Here is a 16,150-nt window from a genome sequence, read left to right on the forward strand (position 1 = left end):
GCCCCAAGGAACTGCACCCACACACTGTCCCAGTGCACACCTGCTCCCTGCAGCGCTAACAACCCCCTCGGCAGGCAGCTTCTTCCCCCGCTTTCCAGCCCGTCTCGGCATTTTGTGTATCAAAAGCATACACCAGTCACTTTAGGAACCTCAGTACGCTTAGCAGCGGGATTGCTGGGTTTCCTCAGGCACTGGACCGAGGCGGGTGATGTCCCGCTGGCGAAGGGACCGCCGGTCTGTGAGGGGAGCGCTCCCTAGCTGGCCGTCTCCTTGCCCGGCACGCTGTCGCAGCAGAGGGACGTTGGCTTTGCTTCGACTTCAGCCACACAGGAGGGCTGGAAGTTGGTCCCAACCTCCTGTTACTCTGGGGTCCTCAGCATCTCACACCTGAAGTAACATGGGCAGTGAAGATTTCCAATATTCTTGTTCCTGTTACTTTATTTATGGACAAAGCAATACTCTTGCTGCTTAATTTCAACTGTATCGAAAGCTAGAGTTCCATTTGTAACAGTTTTCTAATACTAATGAATGCATATTCAATACAAGCTAATTACAGCAACATTCACTTTCCAATTACAGTATGAATATTGCTTTGTGCTTACTCTAAAATGAATTAACATGGTAGCGGCAGACGCCTCCTTTCTAATAATTTATACACTGTTCTGCACTGTCCTGAGGCCCAAACTACCGCTTGCCCCAAAGAAATATAAACCTGATCACAAATATAAATATTTTAAGTCTCTTGTCACATATAGTCAACGCTCATTTTCATTTCATACACTGCACACGGGGGTAAGAATCTCCCTGTTTGTTCAGATGGACTATAAAGAGTATGGCCGTTATAAATGATTCAACGGTTTATTTGTGTTTTATCTTCTATTCAAAATAATAACAAAGCAAGCCAAACCACCTGGGGAGCGTTTCTCAACCCCGTACATTATGTGGAGTGTGGGGGCAATATGCTGTGTGATGTTTGTGCTGACACCAGTTGCACTGTGTGTCAACAGAGGTGGGGTTTACAACTCCTGTGCTTCCTCCCAGACACAGTATAAACGTTCACAGAGCGCACACTGCTCTTCACTTCACTTGCCCTCTCCTGTGTAGATTTAGCCGTTTCATTTTAGAAGACGAAGAGCACCAATGGCATTCTCTAACCGAAGCTTCCAGTGGGGCACAAGAAACCACCTCCAATCTACGGCACCCAGCGTCAGCGGTTTAGCCCCCAGGAAAGCGGCCATCCAAAAGGTTCAGGCACCGAGCGTCTACGGGGGAGCTGGCGGCTACGGCACCCGCATATCTACCAGCACCCGCTACGGGCCCGGCCTCGGCGGGAACGTCCACCTTAACATCCCCGGGAATGACGCGCTGCTCACCGGCAGTGAAAAATACACCATGCAAAACCTCAATGACCGTTTGGCTTCGTACCTGGAGAAGGTGCGTGCTCTAGAAAAGGCCAACTCCCTGATTGAAAAGCAGATCAAGGAGTGGTATGAGAATAACACCGCAGACGTAAGGCACGACTATAGCTCATACTTCAAAACCATTGAAGATCTCCAAAACAAGGTAAGATATCTTATAGCCATCTATAAATATATGAATTGCTGTTATCAGGGAGATGGTTAATAACCTATTGTAGAAAACGAACTTTTCCAAATTCCAGCTGTCTCAGTTAAGAAAAATAAATGCTTTATTTTGATCAGATATAAATTAATGGCAGTTTTTACGTAATTTGTAATACGAGATACATGTCTGCAGATGTAAGTAATCTCATACATGAAAAATCCTTGAATCAAGATTAATTCATTCTATTCTATTTGCCTTAGGTAATTTTAATTAGTGAAAGTACTGATGGCAATTTACATATTTAAATGACATTTAGCATTTATCACTTTCAAAGCATTTTTTTAGAAAAGAATGCCAAATGCTCAGAAAAAAACAGATCACTACTTGAAACCAGAAAATATTCCCACAGCAATCAGCTGACAGATTTGTCAAATCATGATTCCTGTGAACTTCCTTCAATCTTTTCCCTCTTTCTTTTCACCTGTTCTATTTCCCATCTTTTAAAAGCAGATCCCTTCCGGAGAGTTCATGCCCCACCATTTACATATCTATTTTATGGCAGGATAATTTGCCTTTTGGAGAACCCTAATTCCTTCTGTGCACTTCGGAGGGAACTCAGCTTAAACCTAGATGACTAATAGACAGCTAAAGTTAAGTGAGATGAAGCCCACATGCAGAACTGATTTCCAGAAATGGATCAAGTGTGCATTTATGTGCAAAGGTTCATTGCTTCTCAACCATTCCTTTTTAGACTGGTGCTGCACAGCTGGAAAATGCAAGGCTTGTCCTGCAGATTGACAATGCCAAACTGGCTGCTGACGATTTTAGACTGAAGTAAGTTCCATGATCGTTTCGTAAACTCATGCTCCTCTTATTCATGAAAGCTTCTCGCTACTAGTGTCAAAGCCCAGAAGTGAGCATTTTCTAATGTGAAGTTTAATAAAAATTTTACAGCTAAGCCCACAGTAGTTACCAATTCTAACATTTACATCGAACAGTCGCATCTTCATGATGACAAAACGAGCCTCATCTTACAGGTATGAGAATGAACACCTGCTCAGGCAAAGTGTCGAGAGCGACACTAACGGACTGCTGGGAGTTCGTGATGACCTGACTTTGACGAAAGCTGATTTGGAGTCGCAGATTGAAAGTGTGAATGAAGAACTAGCTTTTCTTAAGAAGAACCATGAGGAGGTGAGAGCAGCCAAACGCTGTCAGGGAGAGATTTTTTTAGGTGGCATGCTTAAACTCAGCCTCACTAGGAATAATGAAACCTGCATGGTTAATCTGAAAGATTAGACTTGAGGTGGGATTCAGCTCCAGATTAGCACATCAGAATTTCGGTACCTATTCATATAGGTTGTGGTTCTATTACAAACAGCTGAGACACACTCAATAAAACAGACACAGCCTAGAGAGTGACTTTGCTCCGTGCAGAGCAAACACCTGCTGGCTGGTCAGCTGGGACACTGGGACACCCTCTGGTCTCTGCTGGTTGTACAGGAGCTCTGGCTCATGCTGGAGTGCCTACGAGTTACACAGATAACGTGTACTTGGTACTTCCTAGGAGTCAGCTCAGACAGAACCTCCCTCAGCCTTAGCATTACATTTATCATTTCACAGACCTGCAAAGGTGAGGCGTGTTGTTTATTTCCCCTTTCCAAGTAAAGACACAAACGGAAATCCTAAATCTCAAATGACTGTTAACGAAGTCTCAGTTATGGCATATGCCCACGATTTCCTCTTTGTGTCACACTATAAGCTTCAAAAGTGTAAATTCTGTGTCACATTGCAGAAAATATGTGCTTTAAGCACTGTATTAGAAAGATCCAACCTAGAAAAACAGCCCACCTAGCCACCCACTTAAAGCTGCGCTGTGCAGGACTGAAGCATTTGTATCGTTTCTGGAAGCAGAATAACTGTGTGTGGCACGAACTGACATCCAAGCTATCGGGCATCAAAGCCTGAACAGCTCCAGAAACTAAGGACTGAAGGTTTTCTTTAAAAATAATTTGTGGTTTAGGAGCTGCTACCCACAGAATTATACAAACGGGAACCATGACTTCTACACTCATTCCATAGATCAGGTCGTGAGAAAATCATCTTTTTATAATATGTTTATCTATGCTATAGGATTTATTGCTACAAAATAAGTAAAACGTTCTAACACGAGGCACGCTAAAGAGTATCTAGAAGGTGATTGAACGCGGTGCTATTTGAGAATTACTTTTATGTTTGTAGATTTTGATTTTGCTTCCAATACTCAGGATTGGAAGTTCCCTGTAGCTGATGCTAACACAAGGCTCCTTGCTGCAGGACGTGGACAGGCTGCGCAAACAGGTGGGCAGCTCAGTTAATGTGGAGGTGGATGCTGCTCCAAGTACTGATCTTGCAACTATTATGGAAAACATGAGACAGCAATATGAGGAAATGGCAAAAAAGAACCGCCAAGAAGCCAAAGAACAATTTGACAAACAGGTAAAGCCAGTTACTTAAACATCAGCAAGAACCTCTGCTGTCATGACTAGTCCCAGTTTACAGTCTCCACACTTTTGCATTTCAGACAGAACAACTGAACCAGGAAGTAGCAATCAACACCGAAGAGCTGCAAGCCCAAAGGAGAGCCATCACCGACCAGAGACAGATCGTTCATCAGCTGGAGCTAGAATTACAGTCCAACCTTAACGTGGTAAATAGTAAATGAAGCAAGGTCTGTGTTTAGTGGACAGTTACACAGACAAATCCAGAAACTGAGAGGCTTTTCAAACAAAATGTTCCTTTAACACAAAAATGTATCCTCTTGAATAACACATCCCTTTTTTTCATCGGCTGTAGAAAATGTCTTTAGAAGACACCCTGGCTGAAACTGAGGCGCGTTACAGATATCAGCTAGCCCAAATACAGGGAGCAGTTGCCAATTTAGAAGCTCAGCTGAGGCAACTCCGAGCTGACACGGAGGGTCAGAGCAACAAGTACAGTATATTGCTGGATATCAAGACTCGCCTGGAAATGGAGATCGCCACGTACCGCCGTCTGCTGGAAGGAGAGGACAGCGGGTGAGGAAACACACACTTTGCTCGTTGGTTGGGTTTCCTACGCCAGCAAACAGCATTGGAAATGCTGGCTGTGTTCGCAGGAGGCGAAAGTGTAAAATCTGCCACTTCCCAGGTACTTTGGGGTGGGGGGAGGAAGCCTGTGGCCCAGGTCCCAGCTGCAGATTCAGAGCAGGCTGCAGGCCGTGCTCCGTTTCCGAAGCCGCTGTGGAAGTCGGCGGGGTTTCTCTCTCAGGCTCTGCACAGCTCTATACTGTTACTCTCTGTGAGCTGAGTAGCTGGAGAGTTGTTCACACTCCATTAAGCATCAGTAATCCCACTTTGGATTGACTTGTCCCTAACTGTAGTGACTGTAGCTTCTGTAGGCCTGGGCTTACCTGAGGTGGATACTTTTAACCGAGTTTAGACACCGCAGCACTAGACCTCACACTAGAGCAGGCCCACAGCCAGAGCACGCTGACCCTCTCTTGCTGTCCATGGCAAGTTCCACAGCTGTGCTGGTTACGCTTTGCTCTACCTGTGTCACTAGCAGCCAAGCTACTGAAAAATTCAAAGAGGTGCAAGTGAGCTGACACTAACTGCTCAGGTAGTCCAGCATCCCACATTCCGTCGTGAAAGGAGCAGACATCTGTGAGAGCGGGGCAAGCGGAGAGTGCAACTTCCCCCCAAGATTCTGCCTGTTCAGCTCTTCTGGCTCAGGAGCTAAGCTGGGCATATCTGCCTGAGCTGAAGTCACGGCACTGCAGAAAGGAGTCTGCAGAGTAACTTTACGTATAGCTTATGCTTAGCAAGTCTAACAAACTCATTCAAACACCTGGTTACCTTTCTTGACGAAAGGACATAACCTGTCTTGATTAAACATACAGGAAATGTACGGGAATGTTTCTTCAATGTTAAGTGCCATATATTTTTATTTTTTAACTTATAATTTAAACAGACATTTCCAAGAGGATCTATCTACAGCAGAGCTTGAAAAAGGTATGTCACACCAACTTCCTTATTATTTGATGGCTGCCTGCTGAAATGTTCTAGAGCTGAGTAGCCTGGTGTTGTGGCTGCCCCCTCCCTGGAATGGTTCAAGGCCGGGCTGGACGGGGCTTTGGGCAACCTGGGCTAGTGGAATCCCTGCCTGTGGTGATGTGTTGGAACTGGGTGATCTTTAAGGTCCTTTCCAACCCAAACTGTTCTGCGATTCTATGATATAAAACAACACAGTTTCAGAGCAAATAATCAACCAGTGGAATCTTACATCAAGAAAGCAATCAGCTGTACGAATAGATAACCTATAGGGATTATACAAAGCCTGGTTTTATCTATGTAACTCAGGTGCCCAGAGTAAAACCACAGGCTCCTCAAAGAGCCCATGGAACGACACCGAAGTACTGAATCACCCCTGGAGGGCCTCAGAAGCATCTGCTTCTCTCTGCTGACTACAAAGGCACACAAGGCTCTGAAATAAAGGATCTAGTTTAATAGCAAAGTATCGACTTCAGAGTAAGACTACTCCTAGGTTTTAGGTCTACACGTTTGTGCTAAACTGAAGCTAAACTATCAGGAGCGATAGAGAGTTACTCAAAACAATGTCCACTATAATGTTATGGGTAAGATACAGGATGTTCAAAGGAAGAGAAACTGTATCCCCTATACCCCAAAACTTCACAGTAACTGTACACTGAAAAGACGCCCTTATCTATTTTCTCACTGGTGGAATTGCTGCTAGTACTACAGTAATACTATTCTGTCAGTATACACTGCTTTTAATTAATTCTCTGTTTCATTTCATTACCAGAATCAAGTAAAGTTAAGAAGATCAAGACAATTGTTGAAGAGGTGGTTGATGGCAAGGTTGTCTCCTCTCAGGTCAAAGAGATTGAAGAGAAGATGTAAACAGCCCCAGCAGAGAGGAGACAGCCTCTGGGCTTCTTGGAGCTGATGCCAAAACTAGATTAATATAAAGAAACCAGTCTAATTCTCCCTAAAACCCAGAAGGGTTAAAAAACTACAAACTATCAATTCTCAAACTTTTTTTTTTTTTTCTTGGTGTGGAGGGAGTGTTAATAAAAACAGTAAGTTACAAAGTGCAAGATTTTGGGCTTACTTACATAGTGACTAAAAATTTTTGATTAAAAAAAAAAATAAAATCAGCCTGTTATAAATGTATTATTGTTTCCTAGACAGATAAAAACTGAAATATTAGATTTTACTTAGATCAAAGTCTTAAAATTACCTTAAAATACTTGCTCAGTAACAATTAGAAAGTCAAAATTACTTATAGCATGAATTTACTACAGCTCATTAAATAATCTAAATTCAACTTAGAAAAACACTGAAGCAATGTTTACGGCTGAAGTTGCAAAGCACTAAGCTGGTCAAAGTCATTAGATGACAACACGGGACAAAATTTGCTCATGTGCTTAACAAGCTCTCGGTAGGATTCTGAAAGCACCATGAGAACTTGTTCATTTTTTCAGGCAGCTCACTTCAACATTCCGTGCCTTCCAACATATTAATATATGAAAAGTTTTTAGAAGAGAGGTGCTATGTCTGAAAACTTGATGTGCACCAAAACTTTACAGAACAGAATTTTCCACATACAGGTAATACACTCTCTATCGAATACGCTACTTCAATTGCAATCCAAAGCTTAGCAATCATTTTTTTTCTCTTACATACTAGCACATTTAGAGTCGATTTGTTTTTCAAAATGCATTAAAATGTTGATTCAGGGCACCTCTTCTGAACTTGAACTTCAAATGTAATGCAGCTTCACTTCGGTAAAAACCGATTTTCCAATAAATAAGAAGTGTCAATTTGCATTTCATAATAAATAAAAATGAATACATAAATTGAAGAATCCTATTTATTATTTTTCACTCTCTGTGAATGTTTATATTGCCAAGGACTATAGCAAGCAAAGATATTTTATCGATAAGAATATATTTTGCCCTTCAGTTCAGAAAGAAAGACCATCATCTCTGTTAACCCCTTCTGCACCAAAACCCACACCTGCCCTTTCCCGTACAGTGCAAGTCTCCTACACCACACCCAGAGCTTCAGTCCAAGGAGTCTACACTTTCCTCTTGACAACATAAACACAAAAAATTATTCCTTTTGAAATCTCACCTGTCCAGTGTGTTATTTACTGCACTTAAACAGCTGCCAAAGAAAGTAATCCTTTGCTTTCACTACCATGAGTCACTGATACCAGGCTATCAGTTCATCTCTTCATAAATGTTTTACTTAAACCTTTGATCTACTGCTCATAATACGTTTCTGCCCAAAAAAAGCAACCGTGCTCCTGGATGTATATACATTAAAAATGAATGTATTTCAATTGACAAATCCGATGATATAATTAAGCCAGGACAAAGAAAAAACGATTTTCTGTTTACCAAAATAACTTCAAAAGAAGGTTTCCATGCCTAAACCAGAAGAGCTATATTTGATCTTTATATTATAAAAAGCACAAAATACAGAAATCACTTTTCTTCTTTTGAGATAATAGCAAACTATTTAGAAGATACAATGGTTAGTCTTCAGCTCAAAAGTGTAAACTGTTGGTATAGGCTACACATATTACACAGATATTTCGATGACAGAAGGTTTAGGGCAGAAAACACAATTACAGTCATATTCTGTAAAATCACGGGTAGTGATGTTTTCGTATTGACGATTAACCTGCAGATCACTGAATGTCCATATACCTCGTCGTACGCTTTTGTCGAACGTTTTTCTTGCTTCTTATTAAACATGCAGGGAGCACTAATCTGGCAGAGGTTCACGCCAGAGAGGTATTACGAAAAGAAACACGTTTTCGACATGCACGCTGGGAAGGACAATATGAAAGGGATCGCTCCACCGACTTAAGCATACTTCTGTAATAATAGCCCCAAACCAAGAAAGCAATTAATCTGTAACGCCAAAAAAATTATTTAGGAAGGATTTAAATGCGAAAAGAAATTTTCGTGCTTCATTGCACTTGGCAAAACATCGTCGTGATGTCTTAGCTCTACTCCACCCATTTCCCCTCACACAGCAAATACCTGGAAGGCACCAGATTTCCACTCCCATGGGCAATTTAGATTGGCAAATATCATTTAGTTGGGTCAGGACATGTTAAACTGACTTTCCCTCCAAACGAGAGAGAAAGAATTAAAGATCTTCCCAGGAGGTGGGGACTACTACTGCAACACCCGCTGCCTGCCCTATATAAAGGCCGAGGCGCGCTCTGCTCTGCACCAGGCCCCCAGCACCATGGCCTACTCCGTGCGCACCAGCGGGGGATCCCGGCACTTCTCTTCTCGGAGCGGGCTTGGCGGGGGATCTCTGAGAATGGCTGGTTCTAGTGGTGGAGGGGGCTTCGGCGGCGGCGGACTTGGGTTTGGGGGTGGATCTGGCGGGGGGTTTGGTGCTGCTTCTATGCTTGGGTCGGGCTCTGGCCTCAGCGGGGGTTTGGGGAGCAGCTTAAGTAGTGGCTTTGGGAGCAGCTTAAGCAGTGGGTTTGGGGGCGGCTTTGGGAGTGGTTTAGGTGGCGGCTATGGAAGTGGCTTAGGCAGTGGTTTTGGTGGAGGGTTAGGAAGTGGTTTTGGCAGCAGCTCAGGAGCTGGTTTTGGAGGTGGCTTTGGTAGTGGCTCAGGAGCTGGTTTTGGAGGTGGCTTTGGCACTGCCGGTGCTGGGGATGGTGGCCTTCTTTCTGGCTCAAAAAAAGAAACTATGCAGAACCTCAATGACCGTCTGGCTGCTTATCTGGACAAAGTGCGATCTCTGGAGGACGCCAATACTGAGCTGGAGTGCAAAATCCGTGAGTGGTATGAGAAAAACGGCCCTGGCACTGGCATCCCTGGATCTGGGAATGACTATAGTAAATACTGTCCCATAATCGAAGATCTTCGAAACAAGGTAGCAAAGCAATGTGTTTAACACATCTTTACATCCGTGATTCATCTCGTAAATTTTTTGGATAAAAATAACGATTTCCTTTCAGAAACCAAGAGCAAATTGACTCTAAGGTACTGGCACTTGCAATGACCTCTGTCACACCGCGCTGGTATCAAGTGTTGAATGTTTCCTGCGTACGAAGGGCAGTTCCGCAGCCGTAGCACAGTGCTGGGTGACTTCCTCTGACTTCAATAAAGGAGCAGGCCGTGATGGAATCCGGTTCTACAAACTCTTGTACATTAGAAATTTTAAATTTTAATGTTTCATATTTCTCACATCACGAATTCAGTTCCTGAAGTAGACAGACTACCTGGCAAGGTCTTCAGAGATTATAAACTAGCAAGTCATAGCATGCAAACCTGGGCTCTCCCATTAAGTGATGCACGCTGATTTGTTGAAAATCTGTCCTATATATTTTCATAGTAAATTATACAGGAGTCTAACAAAGAACTTGTAATATTATAATCGTATTTAGGATGACAGTTATGTAAGTAGCTACACTGAGCTGCAAAGCCATCGGGCTATAGCATCGTTCTCTGATCATGGTTTGTATTCCAGATCATTAACGCAACTATCGACAACGCAAGAATCATTTTGCAGGTCGATAATGCCCGACTGGCTGCTGATGATTTCAGACTGAAGTAAGTCTATCTTAACATTACAAAAAATCTTACTAGTATCTTAAGAAAATAACTGTTCTCCATTTAAAAAACTCTTTCCTTGTAGAATACTTTAACATAATGATAAACAATATTCTAATAATGATGTGTATCAAGATTTCATATTAAAGCTAAGTAAGTACATAGTAAGAGTTTGCACCTGACCTCACTAACCACGTAAAAAATCGTATTTCATTACTTTATTTACAGATATGAGAATGAAGTGGCTCTTCACCAGAGTGTGGAAGCTGACATCAATGGTCTGCGCAGAGTTCTTGATGAGCTGACCTTGACAAGAGCTGATTTGGAGATGCAGATTGAAAGCCTGAATGAAGAACTGGCTTATCTCAAGAAGAATCATGAAGAGGTATTTTTTTTTCTTTGTGAATCCATAACAAGCCAGACTGAATTGCAAAATACCAAATTATTCCCTTACTTATGTCAGCGAGAGCTCCATGATTTCATCGTTTGGTTTGTTTGCTGCTCTTCTTTGAGTTTACTAAGGGAAAGAGAGAAAGAAATACACACCCAAGCTACGGCTTCTTGTCGGAGCAGAACTTGTATCACATATATTTCTCTGCATATATTTTTGGTAGAACTATTTTCCCTTTTATTAAGGAAACTTTATTTTAAATCTCTCCAGGAGCTTCAGGGCATCCAAAGCACTACGATTGGCCAAGTCAGCGTTGAAATGGATGCTGCTCCAGGAATTGACCTGACCAAGCTTTTGAATGACATGAGGGGCCAGTATGAAGTCATTGCCGAGCAAAATCGTAAAGAGGCTGAAGCGTGGTTCAATGAAAAAGTAAGAGCCAGAGAGCAAATTCAGCAAAACGCATGTAAAAATGAGTTAAGTGTTTGGCACAGTAAAATTACACGCTGTTCTTCTTTGTCATTTCAGAGTGGGGAGCTGAAAAGAGAAATCTCCACCAACACTGAGCAGCTTCAGTCAGGCAAGAGTGAGATCACAGATTTAAAACGGACTCTCCAGAGCTTGGAAATTGAACTACAATCTCAGCTTGCCATGGTGTGTCCTAGGGAAGCTGCTAACTAGTCAGAGTAAATTTTCCAGCTTCAAAACTCTTAGATCTTATCCTATTCTATAGGATTTAAGATTTGCACTTATTTCCTATTAAATCCTGCATTCTTCTAGTTACTAAGTAGCAGTAATACATATAATTGGATTGCAAGTAGCATGTTATAAAGCAGATGAACTTTTATATTCACATCCAGTGAAGCAGCAAAGGCCAGTTTTCAAACTGGTATTTCAAGAGAAAAATAAAAATCTCTAAGTCATAAGGCGATACTTACTCCCATTAAACTATTTCAGTTGGTTTTGTCTTGGTAAATAATTTGGTTTTCCTCAATCAGAGATAATTTAATATCCTTCTTACACAGAAAAAATCCCTTGAAGACACTTTAGCAGAAACAGAAGGAGGTTACTGTGCTCAGCTTTCACAAATGCAGCTTCAGATCGGGAACCTGGAGTCTCAGCTGCTTCAGGTCAGGGCTGACATGGAGCGCCAGAATGCGGAGTATCAACAACTTCTAGACATCAAGACTCGCCTGGAAATGGAGATTGAAACCTATCGTCGCCTTCTGGATGGCGAGTTTGTGTAAGTAACTCACTTACATAGAATATCTCCTTCGTTTTATTTTCTGTAGCAATATCCTCTCCAGGAAACAAGAGGTAAAAACAAGGGGCACATTCACCAAAAGACACATACCGTGACTCTGGAGTAATACAGCTATACTCTGCCGGAGGAGAATGAACCATCCTGCTCAGTATTTCACATAATCAATGCCAACGTGAAACGGGAATTTCTCTTGATCCTGACAAACATTTTGCAATCCTGTGTGTCTCTGATTCCCTTTTAGGAGCGCAGGACAGGCAGTGACATTTGAAAGCTCACCCTTGACAGGGTCCAAATCACAAACACAATCACTGGATTCTTCTCAGGGTAGGTAGAACTTGACCGAATAAAATTTTGTTTCTAAAGTTATTCTTATAAATAAAATAATTCATGCTATTCTGTTTAACTATATCATAGATTTCATTGTAACAAGAAGCCAATTTGAAAGGCAAAGGATGTAACTGTTCACATACGAGTGATACTGGTTTATAATTTTTAACACTTTGATAAATATTCGTTTTGTTTTGTTTTGTTTATGATGTTTAGATCCTACCAAAACTAGAAAGATCAAGACAATTGTCGAAGAAGTGGTAGATGGAAAAGTTGTTGCATCCCATGTTAAGGAAGTTGAAGAGAAGATATAAGGCACAATCTGATATTGCAAAGGATCTGTTGACTCCGTGTTTTTTTCAAAGCCCAAATGGATAAATAGCTTTGTTCTTTCACATGACATGATAAAAATAGATTGGCTTTTTACTAAGATTCTTTTACTCAAAACAAAGCCTGCATTTTCATTCTTAGCAGTCATGCAATATATTTTCTGCCTCAGTCTATTGGTATTACCTGTATTATTTTTGCAATGTTGTTTAAATCACCAGGTCTTTGTTCAGTAACTAGAAATATGGTGCACACAGGCACTTAAATAGATAAGCTTTTTAATAACTTTTAGGATAATTTTGCTATTCTAACCTCATTTTTCAGTTTTCTTGACTAATAAAAAGGACTCAACAAGCTTTAAGATATTAGTCTCTCTTTATTCTTCATTTAGCACTGCTCCTCCTGATCCGTATTTGCCATTTTGTTGGGTATCTTGCTTTCCCGTATACTCTGTGGGTGGTATAGTACTCCCCATTAATTTAAAGAAATTAATCCAGTGCTAGAACACGTACATGTTAAAAAAATATATGTGGGATTAAAGGAGTACTTGTTAACTCATCATTTAAAGCTAACAATTTAGAGAGAGGTTGAGCAAGCAGAACAACCTCTCATAGGGTTGGCCAGCTCAGCGGAAGAGCAGGGGTGCCCCACGGTCCCACGCTGCGGAGGGCGACCTCCCGGGAGCGTGATACCTGAACCTGGCACGCAGCTGACCCACTCCAATGAACCGTTTAAAGGAATCTCATCCAAAACAAAATTGTGAAACAAAATACAATCCCCTTACAATTTACATCTAAGCCTTTGTTCTTGAACCCAAACGTTGACAGTATTTGCGTAACTCTCGGATAAGACGAGGAAGTTACAGTGACCTCTGACACGTGTATTGCTGTGTCTCTAGAATCCAGATGTTCTGCACGTTCAGTCACAGCCCTTAAACGTTTGGCCCAAACGCGAAGTTTAACGGGAGCACAAATCCCATGCTGTGCTTCCGTTCTGCCTTTTGTAAAACCCACTACTTGCACCGTTTCTGCTTCCTGGTTCAAAGCAATAAAAGCTGAGGTAATTAAACCAACAATCAAAGAACCAAATCAGCATAGCAGAACTGCAACGTCTAAAATCCAGGCAGCTAAAGAAAAGGCACTGTGATAAACAACCCAACGAAAGGAAATGGAAGAATCTCCTGTATATGCCAGTTCAGAGAGGGAAGAACTCGAGAACCTCTTGAGTAAATGCACTATCTTCAACAGTTTAAGGAAATAATTTCTTTTCTAAAAGCATGGAACACAAGCGTACCTCCTTTTTTTCCACCCTTTAAAAGCAGTGCTGATAAACAAAAGAATCTTATTCCATGCGATGTATTTCAGTAATATTTTTTACTGTTGCAGACTACATTATTTTTAATTAAAATAATTACAATTAATGATATCAGAAATAAACAAATTGAGGTTGTTTATGTACCCGGGTATGACTACCAGGAGTACCACTGTAGAGACTGAAGGAAATTTTTTCTCTTCCTAAGACAGGACAGCATTCATCACCTTTCTTTCCTATCCATTATTTTTTTTCTTTTATGTGGAAAACCTGAAACCGCACCAACTTCCTCATTACTGACAGCATCTCCATTTCGAGAAAAATATGTCTCTCTTCTTCCAAAGACAGTTATACTTTCAGAATAATTGAATATAAAGATATATGAAATAATGTACATACCTCAAGGACTGCAACCGATTGCTGTGAAATCATTATTCCCGACCGGATTCAACGTAGATTTCCACAGCATAATCATGTAGTTTACCTACATACACGTTAATCCTCGGTTTAATATTACGATCTAAAAGATGACTTAGAACTGCCTAGGGTGCGGTTTTGATGTATGTAACAGCTAGAAACCACTCTAGCTATTGTCTTGTGAGAAAGCAACAGTGGTAAACCAAAGCAGCTCACAATCCCTACGGGTTGTACTGGATCACGGAATCCAAATAATCGTTGCGCAGTATCTGAGCTATAAAGTTAACTAAAATCCGACATCTGTAATAAAATAGGAACGTTAAAAGGAACTAGAATTCAAAATTACATAAATCCTAGTAAAGATACAATTTCTTACACCTACCTATAGTCTTCAGGGATCTCATAGCCAGGTGTTCCCTTTACACCTCTAAAAAAAAAAGACAGAAAAAGAAATCATTAGTGCTAATTTCTTTTTAAAAATTGTACCAACTGGCAAATGTTTAGCTCCTGGTAATGTAAAGATTCATCCATAAATGCTGGTTGATGTATAAAGTTTTGTCTGTGGGACCAAACCCAGTATTGCTGCAGGCCTTGACACCGTATAAAAACTTGCACATTTCTGGATGCTAGACAGCCCTGACTCTGCCGGAGCGCCAGAGAACTGAAAGCAAACTGCAAATAACCGGTATTGCAATGCAAGGAAAAAGGAAGATTTTAAAGTACATTTCAAGTTCTTATTTGCTCAAATACCTAGGCTCTTCCTATTGTTTATAACGTCCTGAGGTACCTTATGCTTGTTTGATGGATTCCTAATATTTTTATTATGTGACTGTTCTCATAACATCCATGAAAAACACCGTCAATATTTTGGTTTTAGAAATACAGAAAACTAGAACAATTAAGACACTTGTAGAAAAGATGGTGTACAACAAAACATTCTCATCTCAGGCCAGGTCAGCTGAAAAACAGCCAGCTAAGAAAAATAAAAACAGAACACAGGATCCTTTTACACGTGCCAGCGGGCCGAGCCAAGAACAAGGAAGCCTTATGCACGCAAGGAAACTTTTAAGCGATATAATGCTTTTTAGAAGTGGACTTCTAAAAAGATGGGTGTTGTATAAAAGTTTACCGCCTTTTTTTTTTTCTCGTTTTATTGATGTATATTCTTATTTGGAGTGTAAAAATGCATTCTGCCTCACAAGCTTTTTTTTTACTCAATACGTGGTATTGCGCATTACTGAAAAAGATTTTGGAGGATGGGTAAGAGCTGCCCTTAGCGGACAAGATCATTGGGATCGTCCAGTAGCTACAGTGAGCCAGGAACTGAAGAGCTCTTTGCACAGCACCCAGCACAGCAGGCAAGCCGTCCTTTCTGCCTCCCCGGCAGCTGTCAGGAAAAGGTCTCACCATCCGATATAATCGTCATTTTCTGTCAACGGAACGCACCGACACGTGGCGGGGGTACTGTCGACCCCTCCAGAGACAGAGCGGACACTCTTCTGGCAGCAGTTAGCCGCACGTGGAGCGTTAACTCACCAGGCCTTTGCGCCGTGCAGGGCAGGAGGCAGGCCCTGGTGCGAGGTGCACACGCGTCCCTCACCCCTGGTGCTGGTCCCTCTCCCTCCTTCGCTGTTCCTGCCCCTAAAACCTCCGAGATGCTGCCGGGTGAGAGATGCCCAGGAGCCCGGCTCTTTTTCGAGGCCTGTCCTGAGCACTACATCGGGTCAGGCACCCGAGGCTTCGCCTCGCCGAGTCCCACCAGCCCTCACGGAGGCAGCTCCCGGCTCCCGGGGGATCCTGCCCCGGCGGCGCGGCCCTGCCCGGGGGGGGGCGTTGCACCGGCCCCGGGGGGCTGCGGGAAGCTGCCGCCTCCCCCCTGCCCTTCCACCCGCAAGCTGGGCAGCTGCAATTTCGTCCT

General features: G+C 42.2%; 2 protein-coding genes across 4 annotated transcripts; both read left to right on the forward strand.

Moving 5' to 3' along the window:
• The first annotated feature begins 1,140 nt into the window (after window positions 1–1,140).
• KRT20 (keratin 20) lies at window positions 1,141–6,503 on the forward strand. Its single transcript, XM_074926408.1, has 8 exons — window positions 1,141–1,563; window positions 2,315–2,397; window positions 2,601–2,757; window positions 3,880–4,041; window positions 4,127–4,252; window positions 4,399–4,619; window positions 5,554–5,594; window positions 6,406–6,503. The coding sequence occupies exons 1-8, from the start codon at window positions 1,141–1,143 to the stop codon at window positions 6,501–6,503; spliced, it is 1,311 nt and encodes a 436-aa protein (XP_074782509.1).
• Window positions 6,504–8,738: 2,235 nt separating this feature from the next.
• LOC141970139 (keratin, type I cytoskeletal 12-like) lies at window positions 8,739–12,787 on the forward strand. Of its 3 annotated transcripts, none has more exons than XM_074926514.1 (8): window positions 8,739–9,515; window positions 10,113–10,195; window positions 10,424–10,580; window positions 10,857–11,018; window positions 11,115–11,240; window positions 11,612–11,829; window positions 12,092–12,174; window positions 12,394–12,787. In XM_074926514.1, the coding sequence occupies exons 1-8, from the start codon at window positions 8,871–8,873 to the stop codon at window positions 12,489–12,491; spliced, it is 1,572 nt and encodes a 523-aa protein (XP_074782615.1). In that variant the 5' UTR covers window positions 8,739–8,870; the 3' UTR covers window positions 12,492–12,787. The 3 variants fall into 3 exon arrangements, with proteins under 3 accessions (XP_074782615.1, XP_074782617.1, XP_074782616.1); XM_074926516.1 differs by lacking the exon at window positions 12,092–12,174 and adding an exon at window positions 11,915–11,931 and having other exon boundaries at window positions 11,612–11,827; window positions 12,392–12,787; XM_074926515.1 differs by having other exon boundaries at window positions 11,612–11,823.
• Window positions 12,788–16,150: the final 3,363 nt, after the last annotated feature.

This window comes from Athene noctua, chromosome 25, assembly GCF_965140245.1.
Source record: "Athene noctua chromosome 25, bAthNoc1.hap1.1, whole genome shotgun sequence".
Lineage (NCBI taxonomy): Eukaryota > Metazoa > Chordata > Aves > Strigiformes > Strigidae > Athene > Athene noctua.

Excerpts from the sequence above, each read along its gene's own strand:
- KRT20 (XM_074926408.1), top strand. The coding sequence starts at position 1,141 with ATGGCATTCTCTAACCGAAGCTTCCAGTGGGGCACAAGAAACCACCTC. Across the intron at positions 1,564-2,314 it reads TTGAAGATCTCCAAAACAAG|ACTGGTGCTGCACAGCTGGA; the intron begins GTAAGATATCTT and ends ATTCCTTTTTAG. Across the intron at positions 2,758-3,879 it reads TTAAGAAGAACCATGAGGAG|GACGTGGACAGGCTGCGCAA; the intron begins GTGAGAGCAGCC and ends TCCTTGCTGCAG.
- LOC141970139 (XM_074926514.1), top strand. The coding sequence starts at position 8,871 with ATGGCCTACTCCGTGCGCACCAGCGGGGGATCCCGGCACTTCTCTTCT. Across the intron at positions 9,516-10,112 it reads TCGAAGATCTTCGAAACAAG|ATCATTAACGCAACTATCGA; the intron begins GTAGCAAAGCAA and ends TTTGTATTCCAG. Across the intron at positions 10,581-10,856 it reads TCAAGAAGAATCATGAAGAG|GAGCTTCAGGGCATCCAAAG; the intron begins GTATTTTTTTTT and ends AAATCTCTCCAG.